Genomic DNA, 19,896 nt, shown 5'->3' with positions numbered 1-19,896 from the left:
CTTCCTTTAGGACATACAGAGCGATGAAAGTTAAATTAAAAATTTTTTTTAAGTGTTTTGCAAAACAGTTGTTTTTGAAGACAAATAATTTAGAACGAAAGAAAGAAAAAAAATTGTATTTTAAAGAAGTTTTCCTTCAAAATAGCATTTTCTTAAAGATTTATTGTAAAGTGCGTCGTGTTCGGGAAATAAAGCATTAGAAATTATGCTGATAATAAACTGCTTATTTTTCCAAAATGACACAATTTACGATAAAACTTTAGGAGACCTCTGTTTTAGCAAAATGGTTGAGGATTTAAAAAATCAGGAAGTCGTGTTCAAAAAACACTGGAGTCCCATTTTTTTGTCTGTTTGATTGTGGCAACTGGTAGTACGCACGCTACTGCCTAGATTTAATTTACTTTTGCTGCAAAAAACATCTTTTAATGATGTTCTCAGGTTTCTTCAAAATATCAACGACCAATTTGAAAAACTTTTTAAAATATTTTCAAAATTAACATTTATCGCTCTGTATGTCCTAAAGGAAGCCTTTCCGAACTTATGTTTATAGGAACTTTTTTGCCTAAAATTGAATGCAGAATAACATATTGAAGTTTATGCATCTCCTCCTGAAACACCCTGTATAACGTAGTAAACAGAAAGTAAGATGAAATTGATTCAAAAACGATTTTGTTCTGTTGATTAAAAATGATGTTCTTTCATCCCGTAAGTACTGCAGAGTGACGGGGAAGAATCTTAAATAAGAGAGTTGTGAAGTTAACTTCAATTCCTAAGACTCCGATTATTACTTTATCAGAGGAATATCGGAAGGTACAGACTAATACAGAAGAAGTAATATCGAAAATACCTTTTCCGTTCAATTTTGTTCCAATTGATTAAGTGAACGGTAGTGCGTGTTATTCAAATAGCAGGCATAGTGGAAGAACAACGATTAACATAAAATAATATTTTTCGCATTTCGTTTTGTACTGTATATGGAGTGACATGCACTATATTATAACTATTGGGCAACATGAGGAAAATTCATATCAAGTCTGGAATTTTTCTAGTTTCGCGGTGTACAAATCGTCAGATACCGACGGTATTTAGTTTATCCAATACCGAGAAATTGTATTTAATGAAGAAATAATGAGCGAAAATAAAACATGTTGCCTCAATTAATAAACGCGTGCAAACATTTTTCCAAATTATGGTGAAGGCGCCGAATCTATTTTCCGAAACGTCGATGAAGGGCCTAATAAGGGAATAATGCTGAAGGCGTCATTTTTCACCCCAAATTAACAAAAGCGCACCACACCGGCAGTTAATCGATTTTTTGAGAAAAAAAAGCATTTTTAGAAATTTTGGCAAATGCGCCAAATAAGCGAATATCTGGTTGAAATTTTCAATCATTACACGTGTGGGCCGTTTAAAGTACTTTCAAGATGACGGTATTTCGGACACACAGACGTGTGAATTCATCGGAACGCCATATATTCTGTTGAACAAACACAATATGACTCATATCAGTAATGACGCCAATTAACGATTTTCGTCGGAGTTCAGTGTTAAAAGTGAAAGAACTCTTTGCTAATCCAACGACCTTGCTTGAGGCATCGAATTGGAGCATTACGAGATATGGCTGTAGAGAGGGAAAGAAAAAGAGAACGAGAATGAGAGTTGCATAACCATAGAAGACCTACTTTTGAAGAATAATATGGGTACAAAACGTAAGTATTTATTGACTTTCTTGCATCAGAAGAGAGAAATATGTAAATAAAGATTTAAATACTCCCTGCACACAAACGAGTTCAATTGCACCTGCTATCGCATTGAAAATCCTTTTTTTTGTGGAGAAAAGGACGTCCCTGTTGTTTTGTGCTAATTTTACAAATGCTACTTTTTGCTAAATGTTTACCTGAAACTACTTAAAAAAATCTATACCTGTGATCAATTAAACCAAAATAAGTTTCAATAATGATGGGTTTGACGTCAATAAAACATTACATGAAGGAAGTAAATTAATGAGAGTTTTCTTAATAAGCGGAAAACGCGTAAATGAAGGTAATTGTTGCTTATGGATCATAATGTAACAACTTTATCATAAAAAAAACGAAGGTCTCGTGCATGACCTGGGGTCGAAAAACATCTTCCTTTGCTATATGGTGTTGAAAATGAGCATTTCTTGAGTTTGTTGACTACATTGAAAATACAACTTTGCCTTGAGAGCCCGAGAAAATACACTGTGCGTTTGAAAATTAAATTGGCAGTAAGAAGAACATATTCGGTAGTTGTTCGGCTGTAGCGGGTTTTATGTATTAAACTGGAAAATATTTCTTCCAAACTTTCATTTAAAATTCTTCAAAGTTCATGATTTTTTTATAAGTTTGGCAACGCTGAAACTTCCCTTTAAATACTTTTTTAGTATAAACCAAAAATCGCTATTCACTAAATTATCCATATTACACAAAGATTTAAATTCAATATCTATTCAATAACTGAAATATTCCCGGCATTCTAAACAAAAATCGGATAACACACATCACATGCATAAGTGTTCTAAAAATGAAAATACATCAAAATTCCCCACTTTTTTTTCTCAAAATTTCGATCAATTTCTTTCCTCAATGGCATCGATAAAATTATCTTCCTTATGTCTTTGTTTCTTTAACATTACGACTGTTTTTGCCCAATTCAACATATCTAAAATTGAGTAAATTACAGTAAAAAGTAATGTCGACGACTCGATATCTCCAGAAGATTTGAATTTAAGCATGTGGAGTGTTCTTTTTTGCAATTTCGAGAAGATTTCAGTTATTGAATAAAATACAAGGTATTGCATTAGAAAAAAAAGAGGCTTCGCTTTGCCGTGAAGTTTTTGACTGACCCTGTACACTAAATTTTTCATTAGGAATATAACACGAAAAAAGCCCTGCAAAATTCGTCTTTAACGTTTTTTTTCCGGTTATCGATGTTGTTTCTGCACTGTCTTGCATGTACAAACCCCGTTTTAGATATTATCGATTGATTTTTTATGTGTAATGAGGGTTCCACCCTCGTCTCCTACCTACGAACTTAAAAGTTTGATCGATAAGCAATTAATGAAAATTCGCGCCTCATTCGTTTGATCATAATGTTGATTTTAACTAGAAATTGTGAGACGAACAAGTTAGAAAATATTATAGTAAATTTAGAGAACAACGTGAGAAGTTTAATACAAAAATATGATTTCGGCCCTCTTTTGGCCGACGCTTCGGACCTCGGGGAATCCCATCGGAGCAAAGTGCGGTAGGTATTTTATTCATTTCCAATTATCCATGAACATTTTTAATAATCGTCCTGCTCAGGAGCCAAGTGGATAACTCTTTGCGTCTCAACATTCAGGACATTACTAAGCGAATGAAACTGAAACTCGATTTTCTGAAGAGCAAAGAAGCTGGCGAAATCAAAGGTACATAATAACAACTTAATTCTGCTGAAAGGTCGTTTTCTTAGATAAATTACAAGGTATTGCCGCAAATTACAGATTTTGACGCATTCAAGCGAGAAATGATTGGTATTCAAGAAGATATACTTAATTTTAAAATGGCAACTAAGAGTGGAGTTCAAAGGCTTGAAAGCTTGGAGAATGATTTGCTGGATGAACTGGATTTGTACTACAATGGAAAGGTTGCAGAATGGGGGGTGAATCTTAATACGACCATGTTCGAATTCGTGCAGCCGAAAATAAAAAGCAGGAGTTTCAGACAATGCAAAGTAAGTGTGTTGCTAAAACTCCTAGTTAAAGTAAGCATGAAGTCGTCAATAAAACGAAGATAGTCATAAAAAAATAACAGAAGAATTTATGTTCACGTAACGGAGAGAACTACTGTAGTGTATCGAGGAATTTTCCCCTTTTCTGACATTTTTTTTCAGTTCATTTTTCTGGAAACGAATTTTTTCGCACCCTATCAGAACATTAGTTTTACGCCACTTAAGTTACATTGAACAATTGTTTTATGTAACCAGTAATACATGTCGTTTGACTAACAACCAATCTGATAAATGCGCTGCAGCGCAGTGGCGTAATTTTATAATTTAGCCAGGGGGCGCTTAGTTAAATTTCAACCCCTCTATGACTTAAGTAATAAGCCGATTTGACATTTGGTTATTTTACTGCTAACTTTTATGGATAATTCACGTCGACCTGCAGTAACTCCTAGTAGATTTAACCTACAGCGTGTCAATACGAAAACGAACTACCCTCGATATTTCGGTCCTTAAAGAAAATATGTAAATATGCAAAAACACATCTATTTTACTTTCAATGGGCATTCTTTGTATTGGTTTTCTATTAAATTGCATGCACCCTCTAGCGAGGGTGGAAATAATCACTAAAATCTTAAACTGGAAAGGGGTTGCGTTATACTTCATTCTAAAGATCTTTCAATTACCTTTCCCAATGTACCTGTTTTTTTCTTCATTGAGAGGTTTTCGAAAAATCATGTCCAAACCGTAAAAAAGCCTAGGTATCAATTGTATTGTAGAACGTGTTTATTCATATTTTAAGTGTTCGAAATACTATCCATTATTTTCTAAACAGTAATAAAATCTGTTTACAAACTTCACTTTAACATTTACAAAAACTTCTACATGAAGTTCCCCAAACGTAGCTGTAATTCTTCTCTTCAATCCTTCCAACTCTTGAGACTAGGGTTTATAAACAACAGATTTAAGATGTTTCCAGAGGAAAAAATCAATATGGAGCTCCACCACACTATTTTCTTCCTGTTAGACAGTAGTTACACGATAGGTTTCCTGGCAAATAAATTGATCGAAGAGGACCAATTAAGTGGCCGTCGCGATCGCCCGATTTAACACCTTTGGATTTTTTCTTTGGAGGCACCTTAGATCTGTTATTTATGAAACCTAGCCTCAAAATTTAGAACGATCAAAGAGAAGAATTACAGCTAGGTGTACGGAAATCCAAGTAGAAGTTTTTGTAAATGTTACAGTGGAGTTTGAAAACGGACTTTATTATCGTTTAAAAAATAATGAACAGCGTTTTGAACACTTAAAACAGTAATAAATAGTTTTTCTAAAGTGCAGTTGATATCTAAGTTTGTTTACGGTTTGGACATAATTTTTCGAAAACCTTTTAATGAAAAAAAACAGGTATATTTGGAAAGATAGTAGAAAGATCTTTCAAATGAAGTATAACTCCACCCTCTTTCTCATTTAAGATTTTAATGGTTGTTTCCAGCCCCGCTAGAGGATGCATGTAATTTAATAGAAAACCGACTTAAAGAACACTTCCCTTGACAATAAAATCGACCTGTTTTTACATATTTACATACTTTTGTAAGGGACGAAATAACGAGGGTAGTTCGTTTTCACGTTGACATGCTGTATTTTCTTCTTATATAAATTAATTTCGTATATTGTGGTAGGAAGCCCGAGAGTTCTTTGAATTTGTCCATAGAAATGGAGGACATGAAAACGGCTGGCGTCAAGAGGACCACTTGTTGTTTTTAAAACTGAGAAAACAGTATGGCAGTCAAATTGATGATGTAGCTTTGCGTTTACATGAAAAGTTGCCTGGTAAAGTACTCATTCTATTGTCAGACAGTTAGATGATTACTCTCCCTGAAGTTATTGCCATAGAAGTTTCTTTGACACGTTACAACTTCCTATTCACCGATTTGCGTTTTATTTTAAAGATATATCCGTGGAGGACATAAAATGTCACGAACGCTGGTACCAACAATACTGCGATTTATATAAAAGAAAGAAACAGGCGATTAATCAGTGGAAGCAGGAAAAAAGCGCGGTCAACGCGGACAAGAAGCTAGAAAAGTCTCGCAAAGAGAGCGAATGCAACTCGATGAACGGTGCGACAAACGCTCTACAGTTGAAGAATAAAATCATTAAATGGAAGGTGAGTTTTCTGAGGCCTGAGCTACGAGAGAGGACGATCACGTGGCGGAAGTTGTAAGTCAGCTAAAAAAGCTGCGGATTAAAGAGGGTTTGTTTATTGTTGAAAATGGATAGCAAAAAGACAATTCATATTAGACGTCCAGAACCAAAGAGGAGAGACTAGCAGACGTGGAAACGACACGACACGGAGTTCTCTCAATAAATTTTTGGAGGATCTCTTGATGACGGTTCTAACTGTATTTTTATTCATTTTTATTCGGGTTGTCACGTGATGGCCATGTCTCCCGGACCAGAGCATACATTATCTCTTTTCATTACTGTAAAATGCTATCGATAATAATTTGATGCGCTATTAGATGGAAAAGGAAGAAAAGCTCCTGTTGGATGAAGAGCAAGAGAAACAACAGAGGCTGGAGAAAATCGAGAAGGAACGCGTGAAAAAGCAAAATCAAATCGACATTCGCAGAATCGTTACTGAATGGAGGGGATCCAAAACGTTACTGGAGCAAAGCCAGAGGCATCAGCAGTATGTTGATGAGCAGCTCGAAAAAAAGAGAAAGTACGCACTTTACTCACACTTGTTGCATACGCGCAACAAGAGGACAAGTATAATATCCTGATTACTTAAAATCGACCATAATTGTCTCATAATTTGCCGGTCAAACATTCGGACAAGTAAAATCCATTTTTTGACCGGACATTTTGCAAACCCACTTGTAGTTAAAATTGACCGCACAAATGAGTAATTTGGATCTTAGGGCAGCAACTGCGAATAGAATGATAAAACACTTTCGTTCAATGGACGAAATACACATCTCTAAAATGCGACAAATCCATCAGAAGATAAATGCGGAGCCTACAAAAAGGGCCCCATCGGGACCCCGTGCCACCAAAGACTCCGGAAGACTTATGCAACCAACTATTCAATGGACCCACCGAGTGAACGCTCCACCCGAACCTAATAGTAATAGTGTACAGTGGCCTATTTTTGTCATGCCGAAGTTGTAAGTGAGCTCGTCAACATTTCCTACAATATTAATTAGTGAAATAATTATTTTAGGGGAATTCCGGACTGGAGAAAGAAGGTGACGTAACTATTACTAAAAGAGCAAATTTTACGAAGTTTATAAAGTGTTAAAACGTAACAATCATTTTATTTGCAGAGCTATATACACAACAATTTGTATTCTTAATTGTATTAAGGCTATTTTGAAGCTGTATCACAAAATATATTATAGTATTCTTATCATATATTTATATAACTTAATATGTATAAGGTGTCTCACAATTAATAATAATTGTAGGTACTTAACTAAAAAACAGCAATTTCCAATGCAGAAATCTATACTACGCTCATCTCGACAATTGCAATAAGGATCGAGTTGAAGCCGATAGGAAAAAAATGGATTGAAATAAACGCTGATATAAACGTTCATTAAGATTTGAGCCGATATTCGTTAAAAAGGCATATCTTCTACTTTCAGTTAAATTTATAATATTTACAATTAGGCTACCCTGTATACTATGGCACTTCATTCCCAGTTTCTGACCAGCGTAAGCTTTGCAGTAAAGTCAATACGGGATCATTAGATTACAGCGAAAAACAAGCATATTTCATTGGTAATAGGGAATGTATTAGCCCCGTTAATCGTTTACTACATTTATTTGCTTTCCCAACTTATAAAAATCGACCATAGAAGCCAATTATTCCCCCCTGTATATATAACAATGACGGTAACGATAGCCGAATTCGATATAATATGAGTGAGCTTATAATTCTAACAATTTTAGTCGTCATCTACTAAATTCTTGTGTCAATATTTGGCATAGTGGAGTTAGACACTCGGCAAATCTTAACTAAAATTTGACTTTTGTTAGATATATAACATCACTAATATTATTTCAAATTCGGCTACTGCCTCTGTAATGTTATGGAAGCAAAGTAACGTACTTTTAAAATTGATTTTTAATCTGTTGGAATGGTGACCATCTCAATTATTGAATGCCTTTTCCGAAGACAATTTACTAATTGATAGTCAGTCTTATGCAATAAAAAGAAAACTAAAACAAAAGCAGAATCCTCAATTAAAAAAAAACACTCTATTTTATTATCTTAAGTTGGACCATGGTTGCAATCGCTAGCATTGAAAACTTCAGTATCTTACCTTAATCTAGGAATGGGATCGTCACAAAGTAAATTTCATCATCAAAGCATCCACAAAACACAAATCCGTACCTGCATTAATTTCTTCAGCAAAAGTACGATTAATCCTCAATATTTAGCACGCATGTTGTTTGGGTACAAAGTACTTGGCTCGGACATGACCAAATAATGTAAATCTAAGAATCAGCCTGGGCAGTGTTGACTAAAGGTCGGTCTGCAGTGGCCATGGAGGTATTGTCAAATTGCCTCAAGTGAATCTATATGAAAATGCTATATAAATAGATTTAACCAATTTAGTAACAATCAGATAGAGCTATGAAAATCAATTATTTTGTACCTGTGAAAATAAGGATGCCGAATTTTACATATTATGAAGAAGTTATTGTGTCAAAAAATTTACATAAAGCTTAACATTTGTTAGAATTCTAAGTTGAAGGAAAAATGAGTAGAATATGGAAGATAATTAGTAAACTAAAACATATAACATATGAACAAAGCTAAGGGTTGGGCGTTTTATTGTTTCTTAATGTGTTGGTGACAAAGCTCTTCTTGGGAAATAAATGCAAAAACGAAAATTAACCGTTAACTTAAAATGTATGGAGAGTCAATAACTAAAATCTATGGAACATTTTAAAATTTACTTACTAGTAAATGTAAATTTACTTCGGCACTTCTACTTAAATAGGGAAAATAGCCTCCAGTTTTTAAATGTCCCAGCTTTGCTTGAGGGTAGCACTTGTACAGTTCTTCCCTTACTGTCAAGCTTAGTGGGGCTCTGTCAAATACGTCTATAATAGTGACAGGCAAATTGATTAATTTGTGTGCCTCCACATAGCTACGAATACAGTTTAGTGTTAATCGACTTGCAAGTTCATTTTGACTGAGGCTATCAAGCTGAAAAAAAATCTATCTAAGCACAAAGTTCAGTCATTTTGTTGAAACAATTTATACCCTTTCCACCATAAAATCCACTGCTCTGACCATATCTTGATCTTTGGCAGGTTCAGGCTCAAAGTTTGACAGGAGCATTTTCTTTAGAACTAATGCAGGCAACATCCAGTATACTGTGGCACTTTCATGCCCTTTAAAAATACTTGTGTCTGAGAAGCTGTTGCACAATATGAGTGATGCCACCCTTGGACTAGAAATTGTGTATTCAGCAAATTTTTGTGCCAAATAGCCACCCAGAGAAGCTCCGAAAATGTGGGCCTTTGTTACAGCTAGGTAATCCAAGAGCTTTCGAAAACCTTCGCACCTAATTAACACCACAAATTATCTTTAATTTTCTACCAGGTAAAGAGATGTTATTATTTCTCAGTTAATGACTCTGACTTTTTGATTGATGGAGTTGTGAACAGTTAAAAAAAACTTGAGCATGTTAAACACACCCCTGGTTTTGTAACAATTTCCTTGCTTAAATAGCCATGATTATAAATACACAACTTTACCATTCATTTATTGACCAATAACTGGGAGCTTCAGCTAATACAACTCTAATCCCTCTTGCAGATAGTGCCAAGGCTTGCCGGAAAAAGATGTCTGCAGTTCCAGAAACTGGAGGAAGACATACTAAGGGGTATTTTATGCTCTTTGGACCAGAGTCATAAATCTGCCAAGCCTGCAATTTTAAGGGTGTTTTAAAAAAACTATGAATTAAATATGCGACTTACTTGGTACATACCTTTGAGTCATCTGGATCTACTACAATCTTTCTCAAAGGAATGCTACTCCGGAAACTTAGATACTCGCCCGACTGAGACCATTCACTTACGTTGCTCATGTTCCAAGTAGATACTTAGCTGCAAATTTTAGCTTTTTGGAATATCTATGCAAATACGTGTATTTCTTAAGTGTATCTGTTATTTTTTCAAAAATTAATTAACAATAACAATATTTATTTTTCTATTTACTTCAATGACATATGTTGAAGACAAAGTGTCAATGTTGAGAAGTATCAAAATAATTAGAAACCTCGCAAAAACTAGCAACGTCGCATATAGGGTGCCCTACACAAGTAGTTGTATAATAAATAACAATTTAACATATACAAATTGGGTCTGCACAATAAAATTCGGATTAAAATTGAGAAAATTCCATCATAACTCAACTTCATTGTGATACCAATTCGACTTCCACGGTTCTAAATTAGGTTTTTCCATGGTATTTTTACGTTACTATTTTTAATTTAAGGGTTCGAAAATTTCTGCAGATTTTGTATTTTTCAAACTGCAATCGTCAATTCTTCAGTATTTAAGGCTCAAATAGTGCAGCATAAAGCAGAGCTATTTACTGTCTACAATTTGCACTTAAACTAATTCTTTTCTTTCAAATTAGTGGAGGTGATAAAACCACTTTAAAACAGGTACGAGTCCGCATGTGGTTCTTCAAAGTAGAAATTTGCCTGAAAGCTACAGGGAATTATTATTAACGCGACACCCTGTAGATTGATCTACTTATACTGGTGTATTGCTGATTTAACCATGGACTGGATATTCGCATTCGGACTACCATGATTTGCAGTTTTGAAGACGCCGTTTCTTGCAAAAAAATGTTCTAACTATAACTAAGATTTATTGATCTCGAACAATAATATGCGGGGTAAAAAATAACATTGAAAAAAAACCAGTAATGTATGTGACTAATGAGAGAAAGCGGGCAAAAGCATCTTTAGCAGCGAGTGATGTGTAAAAAGGTGTTTCCTCACTTGATTAAATACGGGGTGTCCGGAACTAACGTAGAAATGTTTTGGAGGTGATTCTAGAGACTAAAATAATGAAAAAAGTTCCTACAAACATACCCCAAAAATTGCTTCTTAAAGGAACTAGAAACCGCTAAAGGAGGAACTCTGAAGATGATATTCTTGCAATATTTCCGAAACGGTTTGCATCAAAAATTATAAAATTAAGTGTACATAAATAAGTACTATGTAATGAGAAACATTTTTTGTGCTAATAATAAAAGATTTTAGTCAAGGGCGTCACATACGGGGGGTCTCCTACGCAAACGTTGCCCTAACTTTTTAACTTTTTTTTGTTAAATTAGAAAAAAGACGTCTTATGCGTAGGTCGCATATATGGCGTTTGCAAAAGTAAATAATCTTTTTCAAAAAAGTGAGTTTCTGAATTCCGTATTTATTTATATTTAAGTTACTTTAAAGAAAACGCGAAAGGCGCAAGGAAAATTCTACAAGATGGAATTGATAACTGATTTTTCAACCTTTTGCATCCGAGATATCACCAACTGCACTTCAAACATTTAGCATAACTTTTAATATGTCATCAATGGCTTTGCCAAACTATTTTTGGTTTTCGGGATTTTGAGGACATCACAAAATTAGTGAAAACCTCAAATATTTCGACGAATATCTAAAATATTTTAAAAACAGTCCGCCTGACCGAAAAACGTTTTTTTGGTAGCTTCTACCTCCCTACAGCACATGCGCACATCATCTCCATCGTGCGTCATGCCCAACATATCATTATCGACGCCAACGCACTTATTTTTTAATCCGGACCTGGCATTGTTATTTCATATTTCGAAACCACTTTTCATCTCTCATAGATCAATATATCATTTGTGCACTTTTTTTTAGTTTAGCCCTTAGTTCTCGCGATACGCCTCTAATGGATTTTTCTATTTTGTGAACTAGGAAACTATAAAAACATTATATTGAATCATCTCGATGTTTTTCGCGCCATGGGGCAAACTTTGTACGAATGCCGGAAATAGGACAGGCAGTAATGAGTAAGACAATCATCAGTGGAATTTATTATTATTGTAATTGATAAAAACACAGGCCATCCAGTAAATATGTTCAACGTTCTTCAGACAACTTGAATGATAACCGACTTAAACTACTCAATATAGGTACGTATAGGGATATGAATTCGATATGATAATAAACATTGATGGAATTATTCAAAGTTAATTAAGTAAGTTAAGTGTGTAGTTATAAGTAATAACAGAGAGATCTTAATTGCTTAAAGTACCTTTCTAAAAGTCCCCTAGACCTACGGCATTTCTACTGACCAATACCTACCTAGAATACCTAGACAACAATTTCTAATAATTTACCAAAAGTATTTAAAAGTATATTTATTTTACCTACTTATTAATATAAATATGTATAGGTGTTCGGTAATCGTATAGCATGAAGTATCATTGTTACACCGGAAGTACTCCTGCTGGCATTATTATCAACATCAAAGTTATGCTTGTAACTGGGGCATCTTAACTAGAGGATCCTCCAATTTTTCAACGGCAAACAGCCTTTTTTCCGTTCATTTTTATTGCGAGACACTATTTACAAATATTTTAGTGCCTCCAGTCAGGTCAACCTTAATGTGCATGACTCGTCAACTTCAGACCCGCCAGCTAAGACCCGTCTCTGCTATACTAAAAAGTACATATGCAGGTATCGCAGTTCAAGTCGGAAGACAGGAATTGTGCGAGTGGGAGAAGGATCGCATAAGTTTCGATATGCCTCCGACAAAGAGCGACGAAGTGGGCCGTGCGACAAGCGGTTGAAGTGGGCGGAGTCAGTCCAGATCCAGTTGCCAGATCTCTCACCGTTCCAGAATTTTTACTAATATAAGTTCTAGTGATGGATTAATCGTTTTTTCTGTTTATTTACGTTGCCGCTTTTTGCTCTGATATTTTAAAAAATTTCCATCGTGGCGAAGGCAACGAAATCGATACTAATCTAAACATCGAAGTGGAGACGCCGGCTGGATTGACTCCGCCCACTTCGTTGTTGGTCTTTGTCGGAGGCATATTAAAACTTTTGCAGTCCTTGTCCCTCTTGCACGTGTTCCTACTCGAACTGGTGATGCCCGTATACTCACTAATATCGTTTTTCATCTCCGCAAGCCGAAAATTAATATTTAATTTAACATTTATTAAATTGAAATATTCATTAAATCAAGTTTTTACCTAACTCAAATGCAATTATAATTGTTGATGCTGATTATGGTATACAGAGTGTCCCAAGTCGAGCGCGGAAATATATTGGCATCTTGTAATTATTTCAGGAGCTAAGAATTCGGTCAAACGGAAGAAAGTTCCAGACAATTATTTCGACCTTTTGAGTTGCACAAGTCCCTCCCGGGCGTCAATTTTGTAGTGCCGCATCAGTGCCTGGAGACCGATGACTTTGCTCTAATTTCGTTTACTTGAAATGCGAAATTACATGATAAAATGGCATCAGTACACAGCAACTATCAGGAACCGCGTTAGATTAATTACTTATTACTCTTATGCCGTCAACTTGTTGCTTTTTTGCATCAAACCGAAGCTTTATGTGCTGCTTCTCGATCGAACTAGACCGAACGGTTCTGCATCGAAAATTCCTCTTTATTTGCTTAAATAGCTTTACTCCAACAAGGCATTGTCAGAAACAGTCAAAAACATGTACAAAAAGCCCCTATCGGTATATTCATATATTTCCGATTCTTTCGGGCGACCCGAAATCGATTTACCTCGCTGTTGAACCATATTGGTGTTATGGAAGACCTATAATGCACGTTGACAAAATCAACATTTTAGCTTAGCAGTCAACGCGCTAAAGTGGTGCCAAAATAGATTAAAAACGTCCTCAAATTACTCAAATAAAGAAAAACGTGACACGCTGGAAGTCTTTTTGAATTGTATTTCAAAGCCAACAAAGTCACAGACAGAAAAGTTTCTGTCCCGCATCGGTGCTAGCTCGACGTTAATTTGATCACGAGGACTTTAGCTCTAGGGTGACAAAATGCATATGGAAAATGAGTGGTAGATGAAAAATGAGGTTCAGCCGTGCGGTGTGAATCTTGGTTATCCTAGTATGGGACGAACGAGAGGATAACTAGTTTTATGTCTCGATTTGTTGCCTGTGAGCAGGACGGTTGAAAGGAACTAAAATAACAGTAGAGTTGAAAAAACGGAAAATCGCTATGAGTCACACGGGTTTAGATCAGGCTATCGTACGGGCCAAATAAGAGAAAAGCTGGTTTGCTGTGTGGATTATTATCTTTGAGGAATTATTGGAAACTGCTAGCTTGGTGATTTACGTAACCAACGTGTTAAGGAACGTTTCTTCAGAATTTGGTGGTTTGTTGAAATAGAGGCCTTTCATAACGGTTTATTGAAAATGCATAATTTTCAAAGAAAAATCGTTCCCTTTTCGCCACTACCTTAATAACATAATTGTTTAGAACTTCCTTCATTGAATTAGCTTCAATTTCGCTTAGTTTCCAAGTTTTCGATATCGGGAAGTTCTATCTGGGACACGCTGTATACTTACATACAATCAGGGAACTCAAAAGCGGACAAATGTTCCCAAACTACTCTAAATTGAAATGTCATTTATCATATCCGAATTTCCAATTTTCCCGGGTTGACCATTTCTGGCTAAATTACTAAAGACCAAAACAAAATTGAACGTCAGATATTCGGATGTAACGACCACCGGTCATTCATTTATCATAGAAAGTTCACTCGGCTTCGAAACTTTGATCTGGTCAGATTAAAGAAAAAATTCCGTCGCTTATTTTTGTTGCTACTTATCATCCGGTAGCGCTCCGAAGCTGCTGGCTTCAGCAGGTGCGCGAGGTAGAAGGAAGACTTTTCTATGGTAAACGTATGTTCGGTGGTAATCGCTTTTCAATTCCATTATGAATTTGAAGTGGGCACTTGAATACAATCAGTTTATATGGTTTTCCCACCTTTTCAATGACTACGTGGCGAATTATCGGTGCTCCTGAGGTGACGTCCTGCATCCATCTGCAAATAGAAATTGTCTCTGTTATTCGTTTACGAGCGGTAAATTAGAAAATAGCGCAAAGATCGTTGGGCGAGAACAACGTGAAACACAATCAATTTTCCAGAACAAAACGCTTCTAAATGGGTTCTTTAGGAGCAGAAGTTTGACACCCTCAAACTCCTTTAACTTTAGCAGGGAGCGGAAAAAGAGATGGATTTCCTTGAAGGAGTCTAAAAGGGAAAAAAGAAGGCCGCAGCAGGTTAACATAATTGGCGGAAAACGTCTCGCGCCTTGACATTATTTGTTTTCAGCCAAAGAATTATTAGCGACGTTTCCTTCCTCTACTTTATTCTATTTCAAGCGAGAACACCAAAAATAGAACGAATATAAATCCGGCTAATTACACGCTCAATTTTATTAATCGTAAAGTTCTTTCACGCTCAGTTCCGAGTTGACTTTGCAGGTTTTTAAAGGGAATAAAAAGCTTTACGAATGCAGGATAAATTCTGTGCCGCTGCTCCGAAATCCATCACTTTTCCAGCTTGGAGTGATACAGCAGTAATTCTATCCAGGAAATGAGAATTCCAACTGCATAAACTCGAATGAAGGGGGATTTAACTGGAAATTAAACTTCGATTTTCCTAAGTTAATAAACTCTAATAATTTCGCCACTCAAGCTTCGATTGGTGCTCTGAGAAAACATTGCCGATAAGGCTGTAAGCATGAAATTGATCAATCAATTTAGTTAGTGTCAAAAGAAAGACGGGAATATTGTTTTTAATCAATTGAAAAGCCATTTATTCAAGCCCTCAGGAGAACCGTTTTGCCTGCTAAGTTTCCCAGAACTTAAATGATTAATGGCGAAGAAGGGGAGTCGAGTCAGGCCGCGTAATATATCTTTAACCGCCGAACAACTTGGTATTGACAGATATTCGTCAACCGTGCTTCGGTTATTGTTTTTTTTACCGGCTATGTGAAAGCTAGTAAAAATCGGGCGGTGTCTTTGCGGGAATCAATCGCTTCGCCCCTGTATAAATTAACAGTGACAGCAACCGGATTTGACGTGTGAATGAGGTTAGAAATCTGACAGATGTCAAATTATTCACTGCGAGATCACTGCAAATTTGACTATGTATTTCGCTGCTCTCTGCCAGTTACACAAAAGTTTTTCCGCATCCGTCCTTTCTCCACAGCTGTTCCATAAACACTGTGACTTCACGAATCGTACACGAAGTGTTCTTCTACGCACTATAATATCTTTTTTAAACTAAAATCTGATGTTATCTCTATTCATTATGCATCTATCACATTTCCTCTAGAAATTGCGCGGGTCAAAGAAAAACAGGCAAAATGTTAGCATTTTTTCCTCTCAAAGTGATTTCCAGAGATCTTCGATCTGGACGAGCAATTTTCAGAAATACTCGATGGTTTTCGCCCCCACATATCGTCTTTCTGTCACCAGAACAAATGTCAGGGTCACGTGTTGTTTGTCAAATCGTTTGTGTGGGATTTGAAGGAGAAATCGTCTAATCAAAACCTGGAGCGTGCCGTTTGCCTGACTGCATAAAATTTAATTAAATTGAATTGAATTTGACACGTGACGTAACTTCGCATAATGTGCATAAAATAAATTTTATTGCTCTTAGTTAACTGCGGGATAAACTCGGTCACAATTTATTCACCATACAATGAGAATTTCGAAATGAAATAAACAGAAAATCCAAAACTTTACGTACCGCAACGCTAAATTTGGTTATTTTTACCTCGGAGCAATTTTGGTTAAGATTCTGGGTTAGAAATGTCAGTTTATACCAGCCCCCTATTAGATTTCTAACCTTACTCATGTGTCAAACTCGGCCACTGTCATCACCCGTTATTTTTACAGGGGAGGAACGATTGATCTCCATGGCAACACCTAATTTTTGGCAAATAAGAATACAAGAGGTTTAGAATACTTACGGGAATCAAACATGATTGACGGGCGTCCTTTGTACATCCCCTGAAGGAACGGTCACGTAACATTGCAAAGGGCCATTATTGTCCAGGTATCCGGCAGAGGTCTCTTGGTTGTCCACCCTGCGGCCGGGCAAATAATAAACCAGACACGTGACCCCAACCAGGAAAAGAAAGAACACGAAAGCAATATCGAACATAATCAAGTAGTTCCAAGTCAGCAAACGCATCACAGGCTACTCGGCATCCCCCGAAAACTTCATGGAACCATTGTTCACCATCCCTTCATGGTCCACTGTGTCACGTGGGCGATAATTTAATGTCGGCAAATGTTCATATTTTATTGTCGCAAGCGAGGGAACGTTCGATTAAGCCATAGAGTGAATCATTAATTTGATTTGTTGTTTAGCTCTCGGTGAATTCGTCGATGCGAAAACCTGATGTTCGCATTAAAATCTTTATTCCAGCTTCCGGGGAATTGAATCCGACTGTAATGCATTGTGATGTCCACATAGACATTATACTAGAAAGAATGAGGACATTGTTTTTAAGGGCTGAAAAGCGCGACGCAAAATGGACGCTCAAAGAGGTTTTTTAGGTACTGCGGGGACTTGATTTCCATTACTCGCGGTTTTAAAAATTGTAGATTTTGCCATTTGTGGCAACACTGAAAGTAAACTTATTAAAAATCGGGCAGTGTAATAGAAATCAATTGTTGTGTATTTGACAGATGACTGACGTTGATTGAAGTTAGGAAAAAATGCGTGAGCGTCATAAATCTATCCCTGTCATAATAATAATGGAGTTTTTATGTCGGCAAGTGCAGAGTTTCAAAGTCATATCTGTTTCTAAAATACGGTTTATATAGGAAAATTCATCCCATAAAACTTATCGCAAAGAGCGCTTTATTTTCCTTGGCTTCGAAGACTCCCAAAGTTTCATGAAGAGACATAAAAAGTTCGTATCAGAAAACTTAACTAGATATCGATTTTTTTGCGGGAATTAATGCACGAATTCACAAGATTCGTTAAGCCATAGTAGCAGCGGCTACGCCAATTCTAGACCGAAAGTAGCCAAAATCACGCTAGCAAAGACGGAGACGATGGCGTCTGCCACCTGTCATCTGTGTACTTGTAAAGTATTGCGAGCCTGATTGGTTAAGTGCAATGTTGTCAAATTTACTGTTTACAGAAAAAGTAAACATAAAAGACTAATCGATGCGGTTAGCACAGGTCTGTATTTAGAAAAAAAGGCAGAAAAATCAGAAAAAAATGTGGAAATTAAAAGTTTTAGTTCGGATTTTTATTGCGAGCTTGTTTAGCCCAGTATAATATGGTCAGATTTAGTGTTTATATATGTGTAGACGAAAGAGTTGCAAGTCTCTATGAGGATAATAAAGATTTAGTTAGGAGGTTCGGGACTAATTTTCTTTAAACACAAGCCGAAAAGTGACAAAAAATGTGTACTTAGTGCTTTACTTTTTGACTCAGTACGCTCCTGGCAGATGAAGCCCAATGTTGCCAAATTTACTGTTTATTTAAGCAGGAATCAGGCAAGAATAATAGATGTAGTTAGTACAGGTTCGTCTTTACTATTCCTTACAGATAAGCAGGAAAACCAGAAATGTTTGAAAATTCTTTGTCTTAGTTTCTGACTCAATTCAAGCAAATTGGGTACAATGTTGTGAAATTTACTGTTTGTCTAACGAGGAAAGAGCACGGCTCCACATAAGTATAATCAATGTGCTTGGCATAGGTCCGTAATCAGATTTTTTTGAATACAAGGAGTAATAAAAAGACAAAAATTGAATGTGCATATTTTTGACTTGTTACTCTCCTAACAAGCTAAGCTCAATGCACTAAAATTATTGTTTGTTAAAGGAAGACCGTTTAAGGACAATTTACCTGGGTTCAACCTTATAATTAGGCAAAAACAAATATGCAGGCCAGCGAAGGTTGAAAATTCAGGGCTCTGATTTAATGCGACGTTGGTTAGTTAAGTATAATGTTGTAAAATTTACCATTTAAATAACGAGGAAAGAGCTGTAATTTCGTGTAAAAATAAACGATGAATATGGCAGGCGTCCTTAATTAGAATTTCTAAAAAACAAGCGGAAAAGTAACGAAAAAGTTCAGATTTAGTGCTTCTGCTTTTAAGTTATCACGTTCCTAATACGCTAATGTTGCGAAATTTATTGTTTATTAGGGCAGGGACTGCGTAAGAATAACCATTGTATCAGGCATAGGTTCGTCCTTGCGATGCTTCAAAAACAAGCAAGAAGATCAGAAAAGTTTGAACCTTTATTTTCTGATTTATGACAGTCATGGCAAGCTAAGTACAATGTTGTCAAATTCACAGTTCAGAACACTTATCATGGAGTCATAGCTTAAGAAAGAGTGATAAGTCACAAAAAGATTAACACTGTGTGACAGATGATAAGTGACGGACAACACGTGACGAGAAACGATGGACGACACGTGACTAGAGTCGATGTAGCCCTTACAACTAGCCACGAGTCTCACAATTATTTTTAAATGTGCCCATAAAAACTAAATAAACAATGAGCAGTTAACACCACCCCGCGTTTCCTTCAGCTTTGATATTATGCCAATAAGGGCAAAAACGCTTTTTTTCTCAAATTAAAAGAAGAAAATCGTTCTGGACGAGTAGACACATGTATCAACAAATATCGCTTAATTACCTCAAAACTCGGCCACTTTACCAACACTAAATTAAACCCGGTGACACTTCTCGAGAAAAATCACCATTAATAATGTAGGGAGGGCGCGTGTACCATGCATTATCATTTTATCAATTTAAAACTACGCATCAAACTTGAAAAAGCTACCAGGGCCCCACACAACACAACTTCCTCGTCGAAGTCGGGCCGACGACTGATTATTTGTGTGGGCGTCTGCAAGCGTCGTTTAAACTTAACTGGTGGTTGCAAGAAGCGTCGCGGCGCTTTATTCCAGCGATTCCCAACACCTCTGCAGCGCGACCCAAATGTAAACACCAAACTGCGAGAATAGTGAGGTTGGTTGAATTAGACTTGGTGGATCATTTATCAAGAACCAGAATGGGGGGACGTGAAAGAGTCTTCGGTTCCGGCGCCAACGAGGCTGCTTTGAACGAAACGAACTGA

The 19,896-nt window shown here is 36.3% G+C and overlaps 2 protein-coding genes and 1 long non-coding RNA gene across 5 annotated transcripts; 1 reads left to right on the top strand and 2 right to left on the bottom strand.

Annotated features, from left to right (window-relative positions):
- The first annotated feature begins 3,013 nt into the window (after positions 1 to 3,013).
- LOC136408495 (coiled-coil domain-containing protein 112-like) lies at positions 3,014 to 7,115 on the top strand. The gene is made up of 8 exons (XM_066389488.1): positions 3,014 to 3,267; positions 3,327 to 3,430; positions 3,506 to 3,735; positions 5,409 to 5,559; positions 5,679 to 5,896; positions 6,252 to 6,454; positions 6,654 to 6,899; positions 6,956 to 7,115. Exons 1-8 carry the CDS (start codon positions 3,113 to 3,115, stop codon positions 6,987 to 6,989), a joined length of 1,341 nt encoding a protein of 446 aa, XP_066245585.1. The 5' UTR covers positions 3,014 to 3,112; the 3' UTR covers positions 6,990 to 7,115.
- Positions 7,108 to 9,954, bottom strand: LOC136408480 (maspardin-like). Of its 3 annotated transcripts, none has more exons than XR_010752083.1 (6): positions 9,730 to 9,851; positions 9,508 to 9,677; positions 9,011 to 9,314; positions 8,705 to 8,953; positions 7,993 to 8,316; positions 7,108 to 7,956 (listed from the first exon to the last, which is right to left on the bottom strand). XR_010752083.1 is itself a non-coding variant. In XM_066389470.1 (5 exons), exons 1-5 carry the CDS (start codon positions 9,837 to 9,839, stop codon positions 8,236 to 8,238), a joined length of 903 nt encoding a protein of 300 aa, XP_066245567.1. In that variant the 5' UTR covers positions 9,840 to 9,954; the 3' UTR covers positions 7,974 to 8,235. The 3 variants fall into 3 exon arrangements, 1 of the variants encoding a protein (XP_066245567.1); XR_010752082.1 differs by having other exon boundaries at positions 7,114 to 7,956; positions 9,741 to 9,954; XM_066389470.1 differs by lacking the exon at positions 7,108 to 7,956 and having other exon boundaries at positions 7,974 to 8,316; positions 9,741 to 9,954.
- Positions 9,955 to 11,797: 1,843 nt separating this feature from the next.
- LOC136408362 (uncharacterized) lies at positions 11,798 to 19,766 on the bottom strand. The gene is made up of 3 exons (XR_010752073.1): positions 19,453 to 19,766; positions 16,758 to 17,274; positions 11,798 to 14,818 (listed from the first exon to the last, which is right to left on the bottom strand). It is a non-coding gene; the product is annotated as an uncharacterized lncRNA (long non-coding RNA).
- Positions 19,767 to 19,896: the final 130 nt, after the last annotated feature.

Source organism: Euwallacea similis, chromosome 4 (assembly GCF_039881205.1).
Source record: "Euwallacea similis isolate ESF13 chromosome 4, ESF131.1, whole genome shotgun sequence".
NCBI lineage: Eukaryota > Metazoa > Arthropoda > Insecta > Coleoptera > Curculionidae > Euwallacea > Euwallacea similis.
The sequence above is the reverse complement of the archived record's forward strand: the minus strand, read 5'-3'. Positions and strand labels throughout refer to the sequence as shown.

Bases quoted from the DNA above. Each gene is read 5' to 3' on its own strand.
- LOC136408480 (XM_066389470.1), bottom strand. From the start codon at position 9,839: ATGAGCAACGTAAGTGAATGGTCTCAGTCGGGCGAGTATCTAAGTTTC. The intron at 8,954-9,010 runs GTATAAATTGTT...ATTTTTTTTCAG, and splicing joins TGGATTTTATGGTGGAAAGG to CTTGATAGCCTCAGTCAAAA. The intron at 8,317-8,704 runs GTAAGTAAATTT...ATTTTCATATAG, and splicing joins AAGTAAATTTACATTTACTA to ATTCACTTGAGGCAATTTGA.
- LOC136408495 (XM_066389488.1), top strand. From the start codon at position 3,113: ATGTTGATTTTAACTAGAAATTGTGAGACGAACAAGTTAGAAAATATT. The intron at 3,268-3,326 runs GTAGGTATTTTA...CGTCCTGCTCAG, and splicing joins TCCCATCGGAGCAAAGTGCG to GAGCCAAGTGGATAACTCTT. The intron at 6,900-6,955 runs GTAAGTGAGCTC...TAATTATTTTAG, and splicing joins ATTTTTGTCATGCCGAAGTT to GGGAATTCCGGACTGGAGAA.